Here is a 26,835-nt window from a genome sequence, read left to right as displayed (position 1 = left end):
AGGAAACACTGCTCTAGGACTACTACAGGACCAGGATCAGGAAACACTGTTCTAGGGCTAGGACTACTACAGGACCAGGAAACACTGCTCTAGGGCTAGGACTACTACAGGATCAGGAACAGGAAACACTGCTCTAGTGCTAGGACTAATACAGGACCAGGAAACACTGCTCTAGGGCTAGGACTACTACAGGACCAGGACCAGGAAACACTGCTCTAGTGCTAGGACTACTACAGGACCAGGAAACACTGCTCTAGGGGCTAGGACTACTACAGGACCAGGAAACACTGCTCTAGGGCTAGGACTACTACAGGACCAGGATCAGGAAACACTGCTCTAGGGCTAGGACTACTACAGGACCAGGAAACACTGCTCTAGGGCTAGGACTACTACAGGACCAGGAAACACTGCTCTAGGGCTAGGACTACTACAGGATCAGGAAACACTGCTCTAGGACTAGGACTACTACAGGACTAGGAAACACTGCTCTAGTGCTAGGACTACTACAGGACCAGGAAACACTGCTCTAGGACTAGGACTACTAAATGACCAGGAAACACTGCTCTAGGACTAGGACTACTACAGGACTCAGGAACAGGAAACACTGCTCTAGGACTAGGACTACTACAGGATCATTGATCAGGAAACACTGCTCTAGGGCTAGGACTACTACAGGACCAGGAAACACTGCTCTAGTGCTAGGACTACTACAGGACCAGGAAACACTGCTCTAGGACTAGGACTACTACAGGACTAGGAAACACTGCTCTAGGGCTAGGACTACTACAGGACCATTGATCAGGAAACACTGCTCTAGGGCTAGGACTACTACAGGACCAGGATCAGGAAACACTGCTCTAGGACTAGGACTACTACAGGACCAGGATCAGGAAACACTTCTCTAGGACTAGGACTACTACAGGACCAGGATCAGGAAACACTGCTCTAGGACTAGGACTACTACAGGACCAGGATCAGGAAACACTGTTCTAGGGCTAGGACTACTACAGGACCAGGATCAGGAAACACTGCTCTAGGGCTAGGACTACTACAGGACCATTGATCAGGAAACACTGCTCTAGGGCTAGGACTACTACAGGACCAGGAAACACTGCTCTAGGGCTAGGACTACTACAGGACCAGGAAACACTGCTCTAGGGGCTAGGACTACTACAGGACCAGGAAACACTGCTCTAGGGCTAGGACTACTACAGGACCAGGATCAGGAAACACTGCTCTAGGGCTAGGACTACTACAGGACCAGGAAACACTGCTCTAGGGCTAGGACTACTACAGGACCAGGAAACACTGCTCTAGGGCTAGGACTACTACAGGACCAGGAAACACTGCTCTAGGACTAGGACTACTACAGGACTAGGAAACACTGCTCTAGGGCTGGGACTACTACAGGACCAATGAATGAGTGTGTTGCCATGACTACAATTATTCAAGCCCAGGACGACACTGTGCCATTGTACCCTTGAGCAATGCCCTTAACCCCCCACTTGCTCTCTAGCCAGGGATGTTGCTCTGCAGGGTGTTTGGAGAAGCATAAGACACATTTCCTTTCTAACCAATGGACAATATAGTATCTATTCTCTCCATGGTCTTGTCTCAAGATGACTCTTCGCACATCTCTACAGCCACACCACTGTTGCCTCTACTGCACAAGTATTTCATGTGTTGTACTACACTGCTATTACTGTGTGTATGGCTACTATTTCAGTGTGCTATGTAAACTATCCTGTATTTGTATTTATTAGGGCTTCCAGGGCAGCAAGAAAACTTTACAGATGTCACTACTGCAGCTAATTTAGATGATTGATGCATTCATTCTATAATTGAAGACATTTATTCTTGTGAGTACTGATTTATTTACTATGTATTATTATTATTTGCCTTTCCGAATGGCGCAGCGATCTAAGGCACTGCATCTCAGTGCTAGAGGCATCACTACAGACACACTGGTTCGAATCCAGCCTGTATCACGACGTGATTGGGAGTCCCATAGGGCGGCGCACAATTGGCCCAGTGTTGTCCGGGTTTGGCCTACCGGGGAACAGTGGGTTAACTGCCTTGTTCAGGGGAAGAACGACAGATTTTTACCTTGTCAGCTCGGGGATTCAATCCAGCAACCTTTCGGTTACTGGCCCAACACTCTAACCACTATTTATATAGTGACTTTCAAGGACCCAACAGTCTCTCCCCAGCTTCCTCTTTCTGAGGCTCCACCTCAATAAAGAATGTTTTAAACATCTGACCCTGGTTGGCTGACCCCAGCAGCTCTTGGCTTCTATCCTGATCCTCATACTAACGTACCACAAGATAATAGAACAATGAATACTGACTCACTGCTAACACTCTGCCTTGAAGTAGATGCTAACACTGTGCCTTCCGGTAGATACACATACTGCTAACCACACTGACTGGCAAAGTATACTGAGACATTAATGACTATACACACTTTTATGTTTTCTTGAAAGTAAGCACATATTTATCGGAACATAGGATCTGTTTCAGAGAATGAACGGTGGAAATATGCCTCACACTTCTGGTCGCCCTTCGTATGATTTATTTTTATTCAGAGACGTGTCAGTCTAAGATGTTCTGCCATTGCAGGCTGTGCTACTCGGGGAAGGAAACTATGTATGGGCTTGTGGTTAAAGTGACAGACAGACCCACATGAAGTGCAAGAAATGTTTAACTTGGTTGAGAGTAGGCAACTTTTGACCCTGTCTGTCAGCGTGAGTTTAAGCCTCTTTTAGGGTGTGAGGTTACAGCACACGGGTAAACAAAGGAGAAATAAGGAGACACAAACACACAGTAGTCGTACCTTGCAGCCTTCACAGGCATGGACTCCGTAGTGGAAGCCAGAAGCTTTGTCTCCGCAGACTCGACACTCTATGTTGAGTAGGGAAGCGGTGGTGTCGTCCTGTAGCTTGGAGTAGAGAGGACTGCTGTCTGAGTGCTGGGGAGGAGACTCTGGCTCCAGCTTTATACAACCTGAGGGACAGAACAGACACAGAACTTTATACAACCTGAGGGATAGGAGAGACATAAACAGAGGTTTATACAACCTTCGGAACAGGTCTCACCGTGTTCCTCCTGAACCTTGCTGTGGTTGTACATGTGGTCCATGTATGAAAGGTGGTGGCCCAGGGCAGGGCTGGAGCCAGGGCTGGGGCAGGGCTGGTAACCCTGGCCAGGTCTAGGGCTGAGGTGACTGGGGCTGTAGCTGGGTTGGTAGTGGTGGGCCTGGGTGGGTCTGGGGCTGTGGCTGGCTTGGTAGTGGTGGGCCTGGGTGGATCTGGGGCTGTGGCTGGCTTGGTAGTGGTGGGCCTGGGTGGGTCTGGGGCTGTGGCTTGCTTGGTAGTGGTGGGCCTGGGTGGATCTGGGACTGTGGCTTGCTTGGTAGTGGTGGACCTGGGTGGGTCTGTAACTGGAGATGGTGGGTCCGTGTTCGTAGTCCAGGCTAGTGTAATCCAGGGTGGTGAATGGTTTCATATCCAGAGAGTGAGAACTGTCATCAAGCTCCTCCAGGTGTACAGGGGTCAGACTGATGCCCATTGGCCATGCAAGGAGCTGGGTGTCCACCATGTCTGTTAGAGGGGGAGGGAGAGAGAGTCAGGAGCTGTGTGTGTGACAATGTGGTAAAAGACTAACTGATACAAAACATATTGAGCCCTCCCTTCTGTTTCCCTCAGGCTTGTCAATGTGAGACCATTTCAGACTGAGATTGAAAACATATTGAACTATACCACTGATACAAGTCCTCCCTTCTGTTTCCCTCAGGCTTGTCAATGTGAGACCATTTCAGACTGAGATTAAAAAGATATGTGAGCTCTTTGTTGTTCTGTAATAAACCTTCTGCATGCTTGCCATCAATACCATTTGAGACCCTCTTATTCCTACTAGTCTACAGAACGGTGTTCATAGTAGGGACCCTCCTAGTGAAGTCTACAGAACGGTGTTCATAGTAGGGACCCTCCTAGTGAAGTCTACAGAACTGTGTTCATAGTAGGGACCCTCCTAGTGAAGTCTACAGAACTGTGTTCATAGTAGGGACCCTCCTAGTGAAGTCTACAGAACTGTGTTCATAGTAGGGACCCTCCTAGTGAAGTCTACAGAACTGTGTTCATAGTAGGGACCCTCCTAGTGAAGTCTACAGAACTGGGTTCATAGTAGGGACCCTCCTAGTGAAGTCTACAGAACTGTGTTCATAGTAGGGACCCTCCTAGTGAAGTCTACAGAACTGTGTTCAATCTCCGAACTGAACATATCCTGTGAGATAGTGAACTGAACTCTAACTTGGTTGACCCCCAATCAGCGTCTGATGAAACCCACTGCTCTGAACCCATGTGATGTTACACTCAACTTTATATAACCAAGGCTATCCTTCACTATTAACAGATACCAGGGGAAATGCTACTTCTCAAAACAAATAGATCATTTATAACATGGGCTCTAACAGTACCAAGCCCTAGTAGTAGTCTAAGCAGATAGATCATTTATAACATGGGCTCTAACAGTACCAGGCCCTAGTAGTAGTCTAAGTAAAGAGCTGGAAATACTGTGTGTACATATTTAGTTATTTAAAAATGTAATTGTGTTTTATTGCATATATGTGGTGGTTTTTACCCACAGACTAGCAGATAAACTGGCACGGCAACTCGTTTTGGCTTGGCAAGCTAGCTGGCTAATCATTTCTGATCAAATGATGCAGAACCTGTCACCAACGTCAATGGTTGTGAAGATGGGGAAAGGTCTGTCCGTGATAAAGAGATATTCTGCTTTTTTTCACACTCAACAAAGCAAGTTCTGCAGGCTCTAGTTTTATCTTATCTTGATTATTGTCCAGTCATATGGTCAGGTGCTGCAAAGAAGGACCTAGTGAAGCTGCAGCTGGCCCAGAACAGAGCGGCACGTCTTGCTCTTTACTCTTATCAGAGGGCTGAGAAAAATACTATGCTGCCAGTCTCTCTTGGCTAAAAGTAGAGGACAGACTGCGTCACTTCTTGTTTTTATAAGAAACATAAATGTGTTCAATTCAAATTGTTTGCATAGTCAACTTACAAACAGCTCTGACACACACACACACGTACCCCACCAGACATGCCACCAGGGGTCTTTTCCCAGTCCCCAAATACAGAAGAAATTCAAGAAAGTGTATAGTATTAAATAGAGCCATTTTGCTCAAATGAACATCAAATCTGGTTTCAAGAAACTGATAAAACACCTCACGGAACAAGACCTCTCCCCTCTTGGACTTAGTTTGTGTGTATGTATTGATATATAGGCTATGTGTGTCTTTATTACATTTGTAATTCGGTCCTTGAGCTGTTCTTGTCTATTAATGTTCTGTATTATGTTTCATGTTTTGTGTGGACACCAAGAAGAGTAGTTTTATTTATTTATTTATTTGCACCAAAGACAAGTAATAGACAACAACACAGGTAAAACAATTATTAAAAAAAAAACGATGTGCAGGTGTGGTTGGAAACCCAAGGGCTGATATAAATTCCACACCACAAAAACACAATATTCAACACAAGTACAAAAATGAAAAAGGTTTTTAGGTATTATTTATTCGCACAAAAGAAAAGAAGAACAGTACAGATTGTCACGTTCCTGACCTGTTTTCTTTTGTCTTGTATTTATTTAGTTGGTCAGGGCGTGAGTTGGGTGGGTTTGTCTACGTGTGATTTTCTATGTTGCGATGTTTGTGTTCTGCCGGGTATGATTCTCAATCAGAGACAGCTGTCAATCGTTGTCCCTGATTGAGAATCATACTTAGGCAGCCTGGGTTTCACCTGTGTTTTGTGGGTGTTTGTTTCCGTGTTTGTATTCGTGCCACACGGGACTGTTGTCGGTTGTTTCATTTTGTTATTTTGTTTCATGTTAGTGTTCAGTTTTGATTTAATAAATTATCATGAGCACTACCCACTCTGCGTGTTGGGTCCGATCCATGCTCCTCCTCGTCTGAGGAGGAGAACGACTATGACGACCGTTACACAGATAAAAACAGGTAAAAACAGTGTGCAGGTGAGGTTGGAAGACCAAAAGGGCTGATATGAAAACCACACCACAAATATAAGTACAAAAAAAAAAAATCTGTTAATAATATACTAATATACTCAGTAAACAGGATAAAACATGTTTGATTATGTGTGTGCGTGCATGTGCGTGTGTGAGTGTTACCCTACATGGAGGGGATTATGGGGTAGTTTGGTTCATCAGGCTGACCCCAAGTCTTCGCTTGAAGTTATTGAGGGATGATGAGGTTTTGACAACGTGAAAATAAGAATTCCAGAATATGGTACCTTTGTATCTGACAGTAAATTCAGTGGCGTGTGGCAGTGGGGAGGGTGAAGATTATCACAGTGTCTTGTGTTATAGAGATGGATTCTTTGTAATGGCGCCGGAGGGGATGGCGTTATTTAGCGTTATCATAGCGTTTTAATAGCGTTATTTTAACTTATTTTGTACATAATGTTGCAGCAACCGTCACTTATGACCGAAAATAACTTGACATCAGAACAGCGATTTAAAGAACAGAAGGTCAGGCTGCCTTCTGAGAATTTGTAGGCGAGTGAGTAAATCCCTCTACCATCAGTCCTATTAGCCAATCATTGGATAACAAAATGGATGAGCTCCGATCAAGGATATCCTACCAACGGGACATTAAAAACTGTACTATCTTTTATGTTTCACCGAGTTGTGGCTGAACGACGACATGCCTCTGGTAAGACAAGGGGTGGTGTTGTGTCTATTTGGAAATAACAGCTGGTGCACTATATACCAAGAGTTTTTATCTATATTTTTCCCACCACAAACCGATGCTGGCCCTAAGACAACATTCAACCAGCTGTATAGGGCCATAAACAAACAAGAGAAATGCTCATCCAGAGTGGCTGGGGACTTTAATGCGGGGAAACTTAAATCCATTTTACCTCATTTCTACCAACACATTTGGGGCAGCAGGTAGCCTAGTGGTTAGAGCGTTGGTCCGGTAGCAAAAAGGTTTCTTGATCAAATCCCCAAGCTGACAAAGTAAAAATCTGTCATTCTGCCCCTGAACAAGGCAGTTTCTGAAAGGGCAACCATGGAACATTCATGACTGAGAGAAGACTGATAATGAACAAGGTGGTCATGATTTTTAGGAAGATTGAACATTCAATTGAAAAGGTAGAAAATCCGCTTGTCTTGGACTTAGATAAATTGCTATACAGTTTGTTAAATTGCTTATCATAGTAATCACATGTGATAGACACATCTCTGGTAAATCTCAGGAAATTTTCATCTGGATCAACACAATCATTATATTTATTGTTGACTTCATTAATATCTAATGTTATTAGAGTTGAAATCCTGCCCAACTAAGAGAGATATTCACTTTTGGAATCATCCAGAGTGGAACGGAAAAATGCGTGTCCAATACAACCATACATTTGTGTTAGTTTTATCAATAGGGGTGCACTTCCTATAGAATGAACATTGACACAGTCCACATAACACCATCCTGATTGCTTCAGGATGGCACCGACAGAGATGGCCGTCTCGCTTCGCGTTCTTAGGAAACTATGCAGTGTTTTGTTTTTTTATGTATTATTTCACCACTTCCGAGTATACTACTCGCCAATGTCCAGTCTCTTGACAACAAGGTAGACAATATTCGAGCAAGGGTTGCCTTCCGGAGAGACATCAGAGATTGTAACATTCTCTGTTTCACGGAAACATGGCTCACTCAGTTCTAATTTTTGTTTCATCAGACCAGAGAACATTTCTCCAAAAAGTACGATCTTTGTCCCTATGTGCAGTTGCAAACCGTAGTCTGGCTTTTTTATGGCGGTTTTGGAGCAGTGGCTTCTTCCTTGCTGAGCGGCCTTTCAGGTTATGTCGCTATAGGACTCGTTTTACTGTGGATATAGATACTTTTGTACCTGTTTCGTGCAGCATCTTCACAAGATCCGTTGCTGTTGTTCTGGGATTGATTTGCACTTTTCGCACCAAAGTACGTTCATCTCTAGGAGACAGAACACGTCTCCTTCCTGAGCGGTATGACGGCTGCTTGGTCCCATGGTGTTTATACTTGCGTACTATTGCTTGTACAGATGAATGTGGTGCCTTTAGGCGAGTGGAAATTGCTCCCAAGGATGAACCAGACTTGTGGAGGTCTTGGCTGATTTCTTTTGATTTTACCTATGATGTCAAGCTAAGAGACACTGAGTTTGAAGGTAGGTCTTGAAATACATCCACAGGTACGCCTCCAATTGACTAATTGACATGAATCAATCAGAAGCTTCTAAAGCCATGACATAATTTTCTGTAATTTTCCAAGCTGTTTAATAACTTCTTAGGGCTAGGCCTCTTTTTCTCCACTTCCTGTCTGAATGACGTGCCCAAAGTAAACTGCCTGTAGCTCAGGCCCTGAAGCCAGGATATGCATATAATTGGTACCGTTGGAAAGAAAACACTTTGAAGTTTGTAGAAATGTTAAAATAATGTAGGAGAATATAACACAATAGATATGGTAGGAGAAAATCCAAAGAATAACAATGTAACTAGTCTGGTAAAACACACCCTGCTATTACAACGTAACTGTGGTCTGGGAAATGACAAGATTAAGACACAGTGCTGTCAGCATCAATGAGATGTTGTTGTTCCACTGAAGGACTCCTTCCTGCAGGAATGAAGGTGTACACCACATACTCCACACTATAGACTACACACGAGAGTACACACTACAAAATAGACTACAGACTACATACTGCAGACTCCACACTACAGACCAGACTACACACTCCAAATGACACACTATACACTAGACTGTACACTACACACTACCGACGGCTACCTACAGATTACACACTACAAACTACAATCTACAGATTAGACTACACACTACAGACTGTAGACTCTACACTATATGCTACACACAATATAGACTATACACAACACATTACTACACACTACAGACTTCACACTATGGACTACACGCTACACACTACCCAGCAAATAAAAACATTCCCAGAAAATTTGCTAAGACTCCCATTACGTTTTAGTTAGGATTTGATCTAACATTAGGATAATGGATTTTAGTTAGCAAATGTTTTACATTAAATATCCATGGAACGTTCTCCTAAAATGTACCAAATTGTTGTGCACAACATCTGTAACAACCACCTCAGAATATTCCCAAAGTTTTTAGGTTTCCATGTAAAGAACAGACTAAATGTGTTCTGGGAATGTTCTGGCAACATCAGGCGAACTGTATCATCATCATCACAACTGGACAGTTTTTGAGTTCGAGAACTTTTGCCGAAATGGTTTTCAGGCTGTATTCAACTAACTGTTTTAGTGCTAATGGCCAAATGTAAAATCTTCTTCCTAATTCTGTATAAAGGAATCCATGTAAAGTATATTGTACAGTGTACGCTTGTATACAGTGCCTTTTGTTATGTTACAACCCTGTCCTAAAATGTATTAAATATTTTTTTTCCCTCATCAATACACACACACAATACCCCATAATGACAAGGCAAAAACAGGTTATTAGAAATGTCTGCTAATTTATTTAAAATAAACTGAAATATCACATTTACATAAGTATTCAGACCGTTTACTCTGTACTTTGTTGAAGCACCTTTGGCAGCGATTACAGCCTTGAGTCGTCTTGGGTATGACGCTACAAGCTTGGCACACCTGTATTTGGGGAGTTTCTCCCTTTCTTCTCTGCAGATCCTCTCAAGCTCTGTCAGGTTGGATGGGGAGCGTTGCTGCACAGCTATTTTCAGGTCTCTCCAGAGATGTTTGATCGGGTTCAAGTCCAGGCTCTGACTGGGCCACTCAAGAACATTCAGAGACTTGTCCCAAAGCCACTCCTGCATTGTTATTGCCTGTGTGCTTAGGGTCCTTGTCATGTTGGAAGGTGAACCTTTGCCCCAGTCTGAGATCCTGAGCGCTCTGGAACAGGTTTTCATCAAGGATCACTCTGTACTTTGCTCTGTTCATCTTTGCCTCCATCCTGACTAGTCTCCCTGTCCCTAAAACATCCCCACAGCATGATGCTGCCACCACCATGGTTCACCGTAGGGATGGTGCCAGCTTTCCTCTAGATGTGACTCTTGGCATTCAGGTCAAAGAGTTCAATCTTGGTTTCATCAGATCAGAGAATCTTGTTTCTCATGGTCAGAGACTCCTATAGGTGCCTTTTGGTAAACTCCAAGCGGACTGTCATGTGCCTTTTACTGAAGAGTGGCCACTGTCTGGCCACTCTACCGTAAAGGCCTGATTAGTGGAGTGCTGCAGAGATGGTTGTTCTTCTGGAAGGTTCTCCCATCTCCACAGAGGAACTCTGGAGCTCTGTCAGAGTGACCATTGGGTTCTTGGTCACCTCCCTGTCCAAGGCCCTTCTCCCCAGATTTCAATCAATCAATCAATTTTATTTTATATAGCCCTTCGTACATCAGATAATATCTCGAAGTGCTGTACAGAAACCCAGCCTAAAACCCCAAACAGCTAGAATGCAGGTGTAGAAGCACGGTGGCTAGGAAAAACTCCCTAGAAAGGCCAAAACCTAGGAAGAAACCTAGAGAGGAACCAGGCTATGAGGGGTGGCCAGTCCTCTTCTGGCTGTGCCGGGTGGAGATTATAACAGAACTATGCCAAGATGTTCAAAAATGTTCATAAGTGACAAGCATGGTCAAATAATAATCATGAATAATTTTCAGTTGGCTTTTCATAGCTGATCATTAAGAGTTGAAAAACAACAGGTCTGGGACAGGTGGCGGTTCCATAACCGCAGGCAGAACAGCTGAAACTGGAATAGCAGCAAGGCCAGGCGGACTGGGGACAGCAAGGAGTCACCACGGGCGGCAGTCCCGACGCATGGGGAATACTGATTTCTGTTTGGCCAGGCGGCCAGCACTAGGAAGAGTCTTGGTGGTGCCAAACTTCTTCCTTTGAAGAATGATGGAGGCCACTGTGGGGACCTTCAATGCTGCAGACATGTTTTGGTACCCTTCCCCAGATCTGTTCCTCAACACAATCTTGTCTCGGAGCTCTACGGACAATTCCTTGGCTAGGTTTTTGCTCTGACATGCACTGCTAACTGTGGGAGCTTATATAGACAGGTGTGTGCCTTTGCAAATCATGTCCAATCAATTGAATTTACCACATGTGGACTCCAATCAATTTGTAGAAACATCAAGGATGATCAATGGAAACAGGATGCACCTGAGCTCAATTTCGTAGCAAAGGCAGTGAATACTCCATAGCAAAGGGTCTGAATACTTATGTAAATAAGGTATTTCTATTTTATATTTAATAAAATACCAACATTTCTAAAAAGCTGTTTTCACTTTGTCATTCTGGGGAATTGTTTGTACATTGCTGAGGACACTTATTTTAAAATAAGGCTGTAGAGTAACATGTGGAAAAGGTCAAGGGGTCTGAATACTTCTGAAGGCCCTGTATTTCTCCCTACTAATGGATCTCGACAAGGAGTCTGAATACTTCTGAAGGCTCTGTATTTCTCCCTACTAATGGATCTCGACAAGGAGTCTGAATACTTCTGAAGGCTCTGCATTTCTCCCTACTAATGGATCTCGACTTTACGGGACACGTGTCTCCTGGGTGTCTATGGGCATGAGATCAGGACAGAAAAACAGTGTCTCCATCTGATGATGACTGTTCCAAAACTTGGCCTCCAGGGAGTCATTCAGGGCCTTTGGATGGTCTGGGGGTTTCTCTCTGTGTGTGTGTGTGTATCAAGGCTTTGCCAATCAGAGCAAAAGTCCATCCGCATTAAAACCCTGTTTACCAGATAGTGAATAGAATAGATGTCCATTGGACCGCTGGACGGAAACCTGTGTTAATCTATTAATAATAGTAACTTGCCTAGTGAATCCAGAACAGAATCTTTCTATAGTGCAGTTGGCTTCTCTCCTCCTTTCCCTGTTTGGAACAATGTGCCAGTTACCGTAAGCTGAAGTGGACTCCCGTTACCTTCTGTTGTCCACATTCCACCCATTCAGTATGAAGGAAACAATAAGTCATTTAAAAGAGGATGTTTTTACCATGCTTTTATTCTGGAAGTCATTAACAGTTATTTCGACCCATTTTAGTTTATCCTTTAGCTACTGATTTATAATGCTGTCCTATTAATATACATGGCATACTTGGCATAGACACTCTTATTGATCTATTTAAAAATACCCTGAACACCTTTTAAAGTGTTTTACTGTTAGGACAGTGTTGAGGTGAAATCTATGTACTGTTACATTTCACCTCAACACTGGCCAATAATAATAATTTAAACTGAACAAAAATATAAACATGTAAAGTGTTGGTCCCATGTTTCATGAGCTGAATTAAAAGATCCCAGAAATTAAACATATGCAAAAAAGCTTATTACTCTCATTTTGTGCACAAATTTGTTTACATCCCTGTTAGTGAGCATTTCTTCTTTGCCAAGATAATCCATCCACCTGACAGGTGTGGCATATCAAGAAGCTGATTAAAGAGCATGATCAATACACAGGTGCACCTTGTGCTGGGTACAATAAAAGGCAACTCTAAAATGTGCAGTTTTTTCACAACACAATGTCGCAGATGTCTCAAGTTTGGAAGGAGTTTGCAATTGGCATGATGACTGCAGAAATGTTCACCAGAGCTGTTGGCAGAGAATTTCATGTTCATTTATCTACCATAAACTGCCTCCAATGTCATTTTAGAGAATTTGGTCCAACTGACCTCACTATCGCAGACTATGTGTAACCATGACAGCCCAGGACCTCCACATCCGGCTTTTTTCACCTGAGAACAGCCACCCGGACAGCTGATGAAACGGAGGCGTATTTCTGTTTCTAGGCTACTCATGATGATGTATTGGTTGAGCTAGCCAACTATAGCCAGGCTACTCATGATGATGTAGTGGTTGAGCTAGCTAGCCAACTATAGCTAGGCTACTCATGATGATGTAGTGGTTGAGCTAGCTAGCCAACTATAGCTAGGCTAGTCATGGTGATGTATTGGTTGACCTAGCTAACTATAGCTAGGCTACCCATGATGGTGTATTGGTTGATCTAACTATAGTTACAGTTGAAGTCGGAAGTTAACATACACTTAGGTTGGAGTCATTAAAACTAGTTTTCCAACCAGTCTACAAATTTCTTGTTAACAAACTGTAGTTTTGCCAAGTCGGTTAGGACATCTACTTTGTGCAAGACACAAGTCATTTTCCCAACAATTGTTTACAGACCGATTAATTCACTGTATCACAATTCCAGTGAGTCAGAAGTTTACATACAAAGTTGACTGTGCCTTTAACTACTTATGGTGTGATTGTGATAACACAGAAACTCAAGTCCTTTTGTTCACTGACTTGCCTAGTTAAATAAATAGTCACAGTCGTGTATATCCCCACCAAGCTGATACCACGACGGCCCTCAAGGAACTACACTGGACTTCATGCAAACTGGAAACCACATATCCTGAGGCCACATTTATTGTAGCTGGAGATTTTAACAAAGCAAATTTGAGGAAAATGCTACCGAAGTTCTAACAACACATTGACTGTAGTATGCGCTTAGGAAAAACACTCGACCACTGCTACTCGCCCTTCGAGATGCCTACAAGGCCCTCCCCCACCCTCCCTTCGGGAAAATCAGATCACAACTCCATTTTTCCACTCCCTTCCTATAGGCAGAAACTCAAACAGGAAGTACCTCTGCTAAGGTCTATTCAACGCTGGTCTGACCAATCGAAATCCATGCTTCAAGATTGTTTTTATCACGTGGACTGGGATATGTACCGGGTAGCCTCTGAGAATAACAATGACTGAGTTCATCAGGAAGTGTTTAGGGGCTGTTGTTCCCACGGTGACTATTAAAACCTACCCAAACCAGAAACCATGGATAGATGGAAAACTGAAAGCGCGAACCACCGCATTGAACGATGGCAAGGTGACTGGGAATATGGTTGAATACAAACTGTGTAGTTATTTCCTCCGCAACGCAATCAAACAGGCAAAACGTCAGTACAGAGACAAAGTGGAGTCGCAATTCAACGGCTGAGAAACGAGACGAATGTGGCAGGTTCTACAGACAATCACCACCGATGTCTTGCTCCCGGACAAGCTAAACACCATCTTGGCCCCCGTTGAGGATAACACAGTGCCACCAACGTGGCCCGCTCCTAAGGACTGTGGGCTCTTGCTCTCCATGGCCGATGTAAGACTGTCGGCCCAGATGTCATCCCTAGCCCCGTCTTCAGAGCATGTGCAGACCAGCTGGCTGAAGTGTTCACGGACATATTCAATCTCTCCCTTTCCCACTCTGCTGTCTCCACATGCTTCAAGATGTCCACAATTGTTCCTCTGCCCAAGAAAGCAAAGGTAACTGAACTAAATGACTATCGCTCCGTAGCACTCACTTCTGTCATCATGAAGTGCTTTGAGAGACTAGTCAAGGATCATATCACCTCTACCTTACCTGACACCCTAGACCCACTTCAATTTGCTTACCACCCCAATAGAGCCACAGAAGATGCAATAGCCATCACACTGCACACTGCCCTAGCTCATCTGGACAAGCTTCTATCTCAAGGCCATCAGACTGTTAAATAGCCTTCACTAGACGGATACTCAACCCTGCACCTTAGGGGTTGCTGCCCTATATACAGTTGAAGTCGGAAGTTTACATGCACCTTAGCCAAATACATTTAAACTCAGTTTTTGACAATTCCTGGCATTTAATCCTCGTAAAAATTCCCCGTCTTAGGTCAGTTACGATCACCACTTTATTTTAAGAATGTGAAATGTCAGAATAATAGTAGAGGGAATGATTTATTTCAGCTTTTATTTCTTTCATCACATTCCCAGTGGGTCAGAAGTTTACATACACTCAATTAGTATTTGGTAGCATTGCCTTTAAATTGTTTAACTTGGGTCAAATGTTTCGGGTAGCCTTCCAAAAGCTTCCCACAATAAGTTCGGTGAATTTTGGCCCATTCCTCCTGACAGAGCTTGTGTAACTGAGTCAAGTTTGTAGGCCTCCTTACTCGCACACGCTTTTTCAGTTCCGTCAAGAAATGTTCTATAGGAGTGAGGTCAGGGCTTTGTAAAAGGCCCTCCAATACCTTGTCTTTGTTGTCCTTAAGCCATCTTGCCACAACTTTGGAAGTATGCTTGTGGTCATTGTCCATTTGGAAGACCCATTTGCGATCAAGCTTTATCTTCCTGACTGGTGTCTTGAGATGTGGATAAATTGAAGCAACATAGTTTCTCTGCCTCATGATGCCATCTATTTTGTGAAGTGCACCAGTCCCTCCTGCAGCAAAGCACCCCACAACATGATGCTGCCACCCCTGTGCTTCACGGTTGGGATGCTGTTCTTCGGCTTGCAAGCATCCCCCTTTTTCCTCCAAACATAACGATGGTCATTATTGCCAAACAGTTCTATTTTTGTTTCATCAGACCAGAGGATATCCTCCAAAAAGTACGATCTTTGTCCCCATGTGCAGTTGCAAACCGTAGTATGGCTTTTTTTAATGGCGGTTTGGGAGCAGTGGTTTCTTCCTTGTTGAGCGGCCTTTCAGGTTATGTCGATATAGGACTCGTTTTACTGTGGATATAGATACTTTTGTACCTGTTTCTTCCAGCATCTTCACAAGGTCCTTTGCTGTTGTTCTGGGATTGATTTGCACTTTTCTCACAAGTACATTCATCTCTAGGAGACAGAACGTGTCTCCTTCCTGCGTGGTCCCATGGTGTTTATACTTGTGTACTATTGTTTGTACAGATAAACTTGGTACCTTCAGGGGTTTGCCTCAACCTAGGTTGGGCAAAACTAAACATGGCGGTGTTTGCCTTAGGAATCTCACTAGAATAAAGACCTCCTCCATTCCTGCCATTATTGAAAGAGATCGTGATACCTCACATCTCAAAATAGGGCTACTTAATGTTAGATCCCTCACTTCAAAGGCAGTTATAGTCAATGAACTAATCACTGATCATAATCTTGATGTGATTGGCCTGACTGAAACATGGCTTAAACCTGATGAATTTACTGTGTTAAATGAGGCCTCACCTCCTGGTTACACTAGTGACCATATCCCCCGTGCATCCCGCAAAGGCGGAGGTGTTGCTAACATTTATGATAGCAAATTTCAATTTACAAAAAAAAAATGACGTTTTCGTCTTTTGAGCTTCTAGTCATGAAATCTATGCAGCCTATTCTATCACTTTTTATAGCTACTGTTTACAGGCCTCCTGGGCAGTATACAGCATTCCTCACTGAGTTCCCTGAATTCCTATCGGACCTTGTAGTCATAGCAGATAATATTCAAATTTTTGGTGATTTTAATATTGACATGGAAAAGTCCACAGACCCACTCCAAAAGGCTTTCGGAGCCATCATCGACTCAGTGGGTTTTGTCCAACATGTCTCTGGACCTACTCACTGTCACAGTCATACTCTGGACCTAGTTTTGTCCCATGGAATAAATGTTGTGGATCTTAAGGTTTTTCCTCATAATCCTGGACTATCGTACCACCATTTTATTACGTTTGTAATCACAACAAATAATCTGCTCAGACCCCAACCAAGGAGCATCAAAAGTCGTGCTATAAATTCTCAGACAACTCAAAGATTCCTTGATGCCCTTCCAGACTCCCTCTGCCTACCCTAGGACGTCAGAGGACAAAAATCAGTTAACCGCCTAACTGAGGAACTCAATTTAACCTTGCGCAATGCCCTAGATGCAGTTGCACCCCTAAAAACTAAAAACATTTGTCATAAGAAACTAGCTCCCTGTTATACAGAAAATACCCGAGCTCTGAAGCAAGCTTCCAGAAAATTGGAACGGAAATGGCCCCACACCAAACTGGAAGTCTTCCGACTAGCTTGGAAAGACAGTACCGTGCAGTATCGAAGAGCCCTCACCGCTGCTCGATCATCCTATTTGTCCAACTTAATTGAGGAAAATAAGAACAATCCGAAATATATTTTTGATTCTAATAACTAAAAAGCTGCATTCCCCAAGAGAGGATGGCTTTCACTTCAGCAGTAATACGTTCATGAACTTCTTTGAGGAAAAGATCATGATCATTAGAAAGCAAATTACGGACTCTTTAAATCTGCGTATTCCTCCAAAGCTCAGTTGTCCTGAGTCTGCACAACTCTGCCAGGACCTAGGATCAAGAGAGACACTCAAGTGTTTTAGTACTATATCTCTTGACACAATGATGAAAATAATCATGGCCTCTAAACCTTCAAGCTGCATACTGGATCCTATTCCAACTAAACTACTGAAAGAGATGCTTCCTGTGCTTGGCCCTCCTATGTTGAACATAATAAACGACTCTCTATCCACCGGATGTGTACCAAACTCACTAAAAGTGGCAGTAATAAAGCCTCTCTTGAAAAAGCCAAACCTTGACCCAGAAAATTTAAAAACTATCGAAACTAACTATATTGAATCTTCCATTCCTCTCAAAATCTTTAGAAAAAGCTGTTGCGCAGCAACTCACTGCCTTCCTGAAGACAAACAATGTATACGAAATGCTTCAGTCTGGTTTTAGACCCCATCATAGCACTGAGACTGCACTTGTGAAGGTGGTAAATGACCTTTTAATGGCGTCAGACCGAGGCTCTGCATCTGTCCTCGTGCTCCTAGACCTTTGTGCTGCTTTTGATACCATCGATCACCACATTCTTTTGGAGAGATTGGAAACCCAAATTGGTCTACACGGACAAGTTCTGGCCTGGTTTAGATCTTATCTGTCGGAAAGATATCAGTTTGTCTCTGAATGGTTCGTCCTCTGACAAATCAACTGTACATTTCGGTGTTCTTCAAGGTTCCGTTTTAGGACCACTATTGTTTTCACTATATATTTTACCTCTAGGGATGTCATTCGAAAACATAATGTTAACTTTCACTGGTATGCAGATGACACACAGCTGTACATTTCAATGAAACATGGTGAAGCCCCAAAATTGCCCTCGCTAGAAGCCTGTGTTTCAGACATAAGGATGGCTGCAAACGTTCTACTTTTAAACTTTTAAAACAGAGATGCTTGTTCTAGGTTCCAAGAAAAAAAGAGATCTTCTGTTGAATCTGACTATTAATCTTGATGGTTGTACAGTCATCACAAATAAAACTGTGAAGGACCTTGGCGTTACTCTGGACCCTGATCTCTCTTTTGATGAACATATCAAGACTGTTTCAAGGACAGCTTTTTTCCATCTACGTATGGAAAAAAATCAGAAACTTTCTGTCCAAAAATGTAGCAGCAAAATTAATCCATGCTTTTGTTACTTCTAGGTTAGACTACTGCAATGCTCTACTTTCCGGCTACCCGGATAAGGCACTAAATAAACGTCAGTTAGTGCTAAATACGGCTGCTAGAATCCTGACTAGAACCAACATTTTTTATCATATTACTCCAGTGCTAGTCTCCCTACACTGGCTTCCTGTTAAGGCAAGGGCTGATTTCAAGGTTTTACTGCTAACCTACAAAGCACTACATTGGCTTGCTCCTACCTAACTTTCTGATTTGGTCCTGCCGTACATACCTACACGTACGCTACGTCACAAGATGCAGGCCTCCTAATTGTCCCTACAATTTCTAAGCAAACAGCTGGAGGCAGGGCTTTCTCCTATAGAGCTCCATTTTTATGGAATGGTCTGCCTACCCATGTGAGAGACGCAGACTCGGTCTCAACCTTTAAGTCTTTACTGAAGACTCATCTCATCAGTGGGTCATATGATTGAGTGTAGTCTGGCCCAAGAGTGTGAAGGTGAACGGAAAGGCTCTGGAGCAACGAATCGCCCTTGCTGTCTCTGCCTGGCCGGTTCCCCTCTCTCCACTGGGATTCTCTGCCTCTAACGCTATTACAGGGGCTGAGTCACTGGCTTACTGGTGCTCTTCCATGCTGTCCCTAGGAGGGGTGCGTCACTTGAGTGGGTTGAGTCACTGACGTGATCTTCCTGTCTGGGTTGGCGCCCCCCTTTGGTTTGTGCTGTGGTGGAGACCTTTGTGGGCTATACTCGGCCTTGTCTCAGGATGGTAAGTTGGTGGTTGAAGATATTCCTCTAGTGGTGTGGGGGCTGTGCTTTGGCAAAGTGGGTGGGGTTACATCCTGCCTGTTTGGCCCTGTCCGGGGGTATCATCGGATGGGCCACAGTGTCTCCTGACCCCTCCTGTATTAGCCTCCAGTATTTATGCTGCAGTAGTTCATGTGTCGGGGGCTATGGTCAGTCTGTTATATCTGGAGTAATTCTCCTGTCTTATCTGGTGTCCTGTGTGAATTTAAGTATGCTCTCTCTAATTCTTTCTTTCTCTCTCGGAGGACCTGAGCGCTAGGACCATGCCTCAGGACTACCTGGCATAATGACTCCTTGCTGTCCCCAGTCCACCTGGCCGTACTGCTGCTCCAGTTTCAACTGTTCTGCCTGCGGCTATGGAACCCTGACCTGTTCACCGGACGTGCTACCTGTCCCAGACCTGCTGTTTTCAACTCTCTAAAGACAGCAGGAGCGGTAGAGATACTCTCAATGATTGGCTATGAAAAGCCAACTGACATTTACTCCTGAGGTGCTGGCTTGTTGCACCCTCGACAACTACTGTGATTATTATTACTTGACCATGCTGGTCATTTATGAACATTTGAACATCTTGGCCATGTTCTGTTAAAATCTCCACCCGGCACAGCCAGAAGAGGACTGGCCACCCCTCATAGCCTGGTTCCTCTCTAGGTTTCTTCCTAGGTTTGGGCCTTTCTAGGGAGGTCTTCCTAGCCATCATGCTTCTACAGCTGCATTGCTTGCTGTTTGGGGTTTTAGGCTGGGTTTCTGTACAGCACTTTGAGATATCAGCTGATGTAAGAAGGGCTATATCAATAAATTTCATTTGATTTGGAAATTGCTCCCAAGGATGAAGACTTGTGGAGATCTACAATCTTTTTTCTGAGGTCTTGGCTGATTTTTTTTTATTTTCCCATGATATCAAGGAAAGAGGCACTGAGTTTGAAGGTAGGCCTTGAAATACATCCACAGGTACACCTCCAATTGACTCAAAAAGATGTCAATTTGACTATTAGAAGCTTCTAAAGCCATGACAAAATTTTCTGGAATTTTCCAAGCTGTTTAAAAGCCCAGTCAACTTTGTGTAATTAAACTTCTGACCCACTGGAATTGTGATACAGTGAATTATAACTGAAATAATCTGTCTGTAAACAATTGTTGGAAAAATTACTTGTGTCATGCACAAAGTAGATGTCCTAACAGACTTGGCAAAACTATAGTTTGTTAACAAGAAATGTGTGGAGTTGTTGAAAAACAAGTTCTAATGACTCCAACCTAAGTGTCTGTAAACTCCGGACTTCAACTGTGCATAGACATGGAATCACTGGCCACTTTAATGTTTACATATTGCTTTACTCATCTCATATGTATATACTGTAGTTTAGTCAATGCTACTCCAACATTGTTTGTCCTAATATTTATATATTCTTAATTCCATTCTTTTACTTTTACATGTGTGTATTGTTGTGAATTGTAAGATAGTACTGCACTGTTGGAGGTAGGAACACAAGCATTTCGCTACACCTGCAATAACGTGCTAAATATGTGTATGTGACCAATAATATTTGATTTGATTTGATTCAACCCTGGACACCAAGGCCTGAACATTCTAGAGATAATTCAAGATTAACTAGAATATAGAATGTTGAGGGTTATCTGTATTTTAGAGTGTTGCTGTATATACTCAAATAGCCTTGTGGATTTATTTACATAGGACAGACAAAATAAAACATTTTGAAGGTGTTTCCTGCTTGGTCTAACATTTCATTACAGTTCTCTCTCTGTGTGTGTGTGTGTGCTCAGACCAGACTTGGTGTCAGTTTCAGAGACAGTGTGTGCTCAGACCAGACTTGGTGTCAGTCTCGGAGACAGTGTGTGCTCGGACCAGACTTGGTGTCAGTCTCGGAGACAGTGTGTGCTCGGACCAGACTTTTGGTGTCAGTCTCGGAGACAGTGTGTGCTCAGACCAGACTTGGTGTCAGTCTCGGAGACAGTGTGTGCTCAGACCAGACTTGGTGTCAGTCTCGGAGACAGTGTGTGCTCAGACCAGACTTGGTGTCAGTCTCGGAGACAGTGTGTGCTCAGACCAGACTTGGTGTCAGTCTCGGAGACAGTGTGTGCTCGGACCAGACTTGGTGTCATCACAGAGACGGTAGAACAATTTTACAGGTAATCCAGACAGTTCATCACTGCTGCAGTAGCTATAGAAACACCAGAAAGAAGCCATGACAACACAGAAGAACCTGTCTCACTGCATTCATCAACAACTCCATGCTCATCTTCACAGATTCACAACTAAAACAGAAGCCCCGCTCTAAATGAACTTTTACTGCACTCACTGAGCACTACAATTCATGCTGAAATGTAGGTGTTAGGCTAGCTGCCCAGGATTGAATCTGCCCCCCTAAAAAATACATCAGACTAGCCCAAGGTCGTTCCAGTGGCCTCTCTATAGACCTGAGAGTCTGAGAGAAGGCCCACTCACCAGTAGCTGGTACACATCTCAGTCATCCCTCTAGACAGACAGGGCAGAAACAACGCAGCCAGCCGGGGTAGATACAGCACAGAAACAGATCAAAGCATTATACAGGCGGGGCTGGCGACCACAAACTCAGCAGGCTGGCATCATTCTGACTCAAACCAGAATCAAAACCACTTCAGATTGCTCTGACTTCTTATCTTACCTACTTTACATATGCTGAATGTTCTAGAACATAGATAACTAACAAAGAAGCAGTGAGATATTTAAAGTTCAGGACTGACCCTGCCCGCTCTCTGTGTGGTTCAGAAGCTTACTGGCCTGGCTGCTGCTGACTGTGTGCTGCAGAAGGTTATGAGGCAGTAGGGTTGAACAGGCCTGGGTCAGGAGGAGGTGTGTGGTTTAGTATGGCTTGACTAACCCTGGACAGGAAGACTGAACCACTAGTCAGGGGGGCTGAACCACTAGTCAGGGGGGCTGAACCACTAGTCAGGGGGGCTGAACCACTAGTCAGGGGGGCTGAACCACTAGTCAGGGGGGCTGAACCACTAGTCAGGGGGGCTGAACCACTAGTCAGGAGGGTTGAACCACTAGTCAGGGGGCTGAACCACTAGTCAGGGGGGTTGAACCACTAGTCAGGGGGATTGAACCACTAGTCAGGGGGGATTGAACCACTAGTCAGGGGGATTGAACCACTAGTCAGGGAGGTTGAACCACTAGTCAGGGGGGCTGAACCACTAGTCAGGGGGGCTGAACCACTAGTCAGGGGGGCTGAACCACTAGTCAGAGGGGTTGAACCACTAGTCAGGGGGGCTGAACCACTAGTCAGGAGGGCTGAACCACTAGTCAGGGGGACTGAACCACTAGTCAGGGGGGCTGAACCACTAGTCAGGGGGGTTGAACCACTAGTCAGGGGGGCTGAACCACTAGTCAGGGGGACTGAACCACTAGTCAGGAGGGTTGAACCACTAGTCAGGGGGGCTGAACCACTAGTCAGGGGGGCTGAACCACTAGTCAGGGGGGCTGAACCACTAGTCAGGGGGGCTGACCCACTAGTCAGGGTGGTTGAACCACTAGTCAGGAGGGCTGAACCACTAGTCAGGGGGGTTGAACCACTAGTCAGGGGGATTGAACCACTAGTCAGGGGGATTGAACCACTAGTCAGGAGGCCTGAACCACTAGTCAGGGGGGTTGAACCACTAGTCAGGGGGGTTGAACCACTAGTCAGGGGGATTGAACCACTAGTCAGGGGAGTTGAACCACTAGTCAGGGGGGTTGAACCACTAGTCAGAGGGGCTGAACCACTAGTCAGGGGGGCTGAACCACTAGTCAGGGGGATTGAACCACTAGTCAGGGGGGCTGAACCACTAGTCAGGGGGGCTGAACCACTAGTCAGGGGAGTTGAACCACTAGTCAGGGGGGTTGAACCACTAGTCAGGTCGATTGAACCACTAGTCAGGGGGGTTGAACCACTAGTCAGGGGGGCTGAACCACTAGTCAGGGGGGCTGAACCACTAGTCAGGGGGGTTGAACCACTAGTCAGGGGGGCTGAACCACTAGTCAGGGGGGCTGAACCACTAGTCAGGGGGGCTGAACCACTAGTCAGGAGGGCTGAACCACTAGTCAGGGGGGCTGAACCACTAGTCAGGGGGGCTGAACCACTAGTCAGGGGAGTTGAACCACTAGTCAGGGGAGTTGAACCACTAGTCAGGGGGGTTGAACCACTAGTCAGGGGGGTTGAACCACTAGTCAGAGGAGTTGAACCACTAGTCAGGGGGGTTGAACCACTAGTCAGGGGAGTTGAACCACTAGTCAGGGGGGTTGAACCACTAGTCAGGGGGATTGAACCACTAGTCAGGGGGGTTGAACCACTAGTCAGGGGGGCTGAACCACTAGTCAGGGGGGCTGAACCACTAGTCAGCGGGGTTGAACCACTAGTCAGGGGGGGCTGAACCACTAGTCAGGGGGGCTGAACCACTAGTCAGGGGGGCTGAACCACTAGTCAGGGGGGCTGAACCACTAGTAAGGGGGATTGAACCACTAGTCAGGAGGGCTGAACCACTAGTCAGGGGGGCTGAACTACTAGTCAGGGGGGCTGAACCACTAGTCAGGGGGATTGAACCACTAGTCAGGAGGGCTGAACCACTAGTCAGGGGGGCTGAACTACTAGTCAGGGGGGCTGAACCACTAGTCAGGGGGGCTGAACCACTAGTCAGGGGGGTTGAACAGCTAGTCAGGGGGGCTGAACCACTAGTCAGGGGGGTTGAACCACTAGTCAGGAGGGCTGAACCACTAGTCAGGGGGGCTGAACCACTAGTCAGGGGGATTGAACCACTAGTCAGGGGGATTGAACCACTAGTCAGGAGGGCTGAACCACTAGTCAGGGGGGTTGAACCACAAGTCAGAGGGGCTGAACCACTAGTCAGGGGGGCTAAACCACTAGTCAGGGGGGTTGAACCACTAGTCAGGGGGATTGAACCACTAGTCAGGGGGATTGAACCACTAGTCAGGAGGGCTGAACCACTAGTCAGGGGGGCTGAACCACTAGTCAGGGGGGCTGAACCACTAGTCAGGGGGGCTGAACCACTAGTCAGAGGGGCTGAACCACTAGTCAGGGGGGTTGAACCACTAGTCAGGAGGGCTGAACCACTAGTCAGGGGGACTGAACCACTAGTCAGGGGGGCTGAACCACTAGTCAGGAGGGTTGAACCACTAGTCAGGGGGGCTGAACCACTAGTCAGGGGGGCTGAACCACTAGTCAGGAGGGCTGAACCACTAGTCAGGGGGGCTGAACCACTAGTCAGGGGGGCTGAACCACTAGTCAGGGGGGCTGAACCACTAGTCAGGGGGGTTGAACCACTAGTCAGGAGGGCTGAACCACTAGTCAGGGGGGTTGAACCACTAGTCAGGGGGATTGAACCACTAGTCAGGGGGATTGAACCACTAGTCAGGAGGGCTGAACCACTAGTCAGGAGGGCTGAACCACTAGTGAGGAGGGCTGAACCACTAGTCAGGGGGATTGAACCACTAGTCAGGAGGGCTGAACCACTAGTCAGGGGGATTGAACCACTAGTCAGGGGGGCTGAACCACTAGTCAGGGGGGCTGAACCACTAGTCAGGGGGGCTGAACCACTAGTCAGGGGGGCTGAACCACTAGTCAGGGGGGTTGAACCACTAGTCAGGAGGGCTGAACCACTAGTCAGGGGGGTTGAACCACTAGTCAGGGGGATTGAACCACTAGTCAGGGGGATTGAACCACTAGTCAGGAGGGCTGAACCACTAGTCAGGGGGGCTGAACCACAAGTCAGGGGGGTTGAATCACTAGTCAGGAGGGCTGAACCACTAGTCAGGGGGGTTGAACCACTAGTCAGGGGGGTTGAACCACTAGTCAGGGGGATTGAACCACTAGTCAGGGGAGTTGAACCACTAGTCAGGGGGGTTGAACCACTAGTCAGAGGGGCTGAACCACTAGTCAGGGGGGCTGAACCACTAGTCAGGGGGGTTGAACCACTAGTCAGGGGGGCTGAACCACTAGTCAGGGGGGTTGAACCACTAGTCAGGAGGGCTGAACCACTAGTCAGGGGGGCTGAACCACTAGTCAGGGGAGTTGAACCACTAGTCAGGGGAGTTGAACCACTAGTCAGGGGGGTTGAACCACTAGTCAGAGGGGCTGAACCACTAGTCAGGGGAGTTGAACCACTAGTCAGGGTAGTTGAACCACTAGTCAGGGGGGTTGAACCACTAGTCAGGGGGGCTGAACTACTAGTCAGGGGGGCTGAACTACTAGTCAGGGGGGTTGAACCACTAGTCAGAGGGGCTGAACCACTAGTCAGGGGGGCTGAACCACTAGTCAGGGGGATTGAACCACTAGTCAGGGGGATTGAACCACTAGTCAGGGGGGTTGAACCACTAGTCAGGGGGGCTGAACCACTAGTCAGGGGGGCTGAACCACTAGTCAGGGGGGTTGAACCACTAGTCAGGGGGGGCTGAACCACTAGTCAGGGGGGCTGAACCACTAGTCAGGGGGGCTGAACCACTAGTCAGGGGGGCTGAACCACTAGTAAGGGGGATTGAACCACTAGTCAGGAGGGCTGAACCACTAGTCAGGGGGGCTGAACTACTAGTCAGGGGGGCTGAACCACTAGTCAGGGGGGCTGAACCACTAGTCAGGGGGGTTGAACCACTAGTCAGGGGGGCTGAACCACTAGTCAGGGGGGTTGAACCACTAGTCAGGAGGGCTGAACCAATAGTCAGGGGGGCTGAACCACTAGTCAGGGGGATTGAAACACTAGTCAGGGGGATTGAACCACTAGTCAGGAGGGCTGAACCACTAGTCAGGGGGGCTGAACCACTAGTCAGGGGGGTTGAACCACTAGTCAGGAGGGCTGAACCACTAGTCAGGGGGGTTGAACCACTAGTCAGGGGGGTTGAACCACTAGTCAGGGGGATTGAACCACTAGTCAGGGGAGTTGAACCACTAGTCAGGGGGGTTGAACCACTAGTCAGAGGGGCTGAACCACTAGTCAGGGGGGCTGAACCACTAGTCAGGGGGGTTGAACCACTAGTCATGAGGGCTGAACCACTAGTCAGGGGGGCTGAACCACTAGTCAGGGGAGTTGAACCACTAGTCAGGGGAGTTGAACCACTAGTCAGGGGAGTTGAACCACTAGTCAGGGGGGTTGAACCACTAGTCAGAGGGGCTGAACCACTAGTCAGGGGAGTTGAACCACTAGTCAGGGGAGTTGAACCACTAGTCAGGGGAGTTGAACCACTAGTCATGGGGGTTGAACCACTAGTCAGGGGAGTTGAACCACTAGTCAGGGGGGTTGAACCACTAGTCAGAGGGGCTGAACCACTAGTCAGGGGGGCTGAACCACTAGTCAGGGGGGCTGAACCACTAGTCAGGGGGGCTGAACCACTAGTCAGGGGGGCTGAACCACTAGTCAGGGGGGCTGAACCACTAGTCAGGGGGGTTGAACCACTAGTCAGGGGGGCTGAACCACTAGTCAGGGGGGTTGAACCACTAGTCAGGGGGGCTGAACCACTAGTCAGGGGAGTTGAACCACTAGTCAGGGGAGTTGAACCACTAGTCAGGGGGGTTGAACCACTAGTCAGGGGGGTTGAACAACTAGTCAGAGGGGCTGAACCACTAGTCAGGGGGGTTGAACCATTAGTCAGGGGGGCTGAACCACTAGTCAGGGGGGCTGAACCACTAGTCAGGGGGGCTGAACCACTAGTCAGGGGGGCTGAACCACTAGTAAGGGGGATTG

General features: G+C 46.1%; 1 protein-coding gene across 2 annotated transcripts in view; it reads right to left on the bottom strand.

Annotated features, from left to right (window-relative positions):
- pparg (peroxisome proliferator-activated receptor gamma) overlaps positions 1-26,835 on the bottom strand; it is a 131,016-nt gene that overhangs the window by 87,048 nt on the left and 17,133 nt on the right. For both annotated transcript variants that reach the window (XM_055870007.1, XM_055870006.1), the window contains exons 2-3: positions 3,096-3,599; positions 2,834-3,003 (exon numbers count right to left, since the gene is read on the bottom strand). In XM_055870007.1, coding sequence (XP_055725982.1) covers positions 2,834-3,003; positions 3,096-3,597 — 672 coding nt within the window. In that variant the 5' untranslated portion in view covers positions 3,598-3,599. The remainder of the gene's footprint in view (positions 1-2,833; positions 3,004-3,095; positions 3,600-26,835) is intronic.

Source organism: Salvelinus fontinalis, chromosome 18, assembly GCF_029448725.1.
Source record: "Salvelinus fontinalis isolate EN_2023a chromosome 18, ASM2944872v1, whole genome shotgun sequence".
NCBI lineage: Eukaryota > Metazoa > Chordata > Actinopteri > Salmoniformes > Salmonidae > Salvelinus > Salvelinus fontinalis.
Note: the sequence above shows the minus strand (reverse complement) of the source record. Positions and strands in the feature narration are given on the sequence as shown.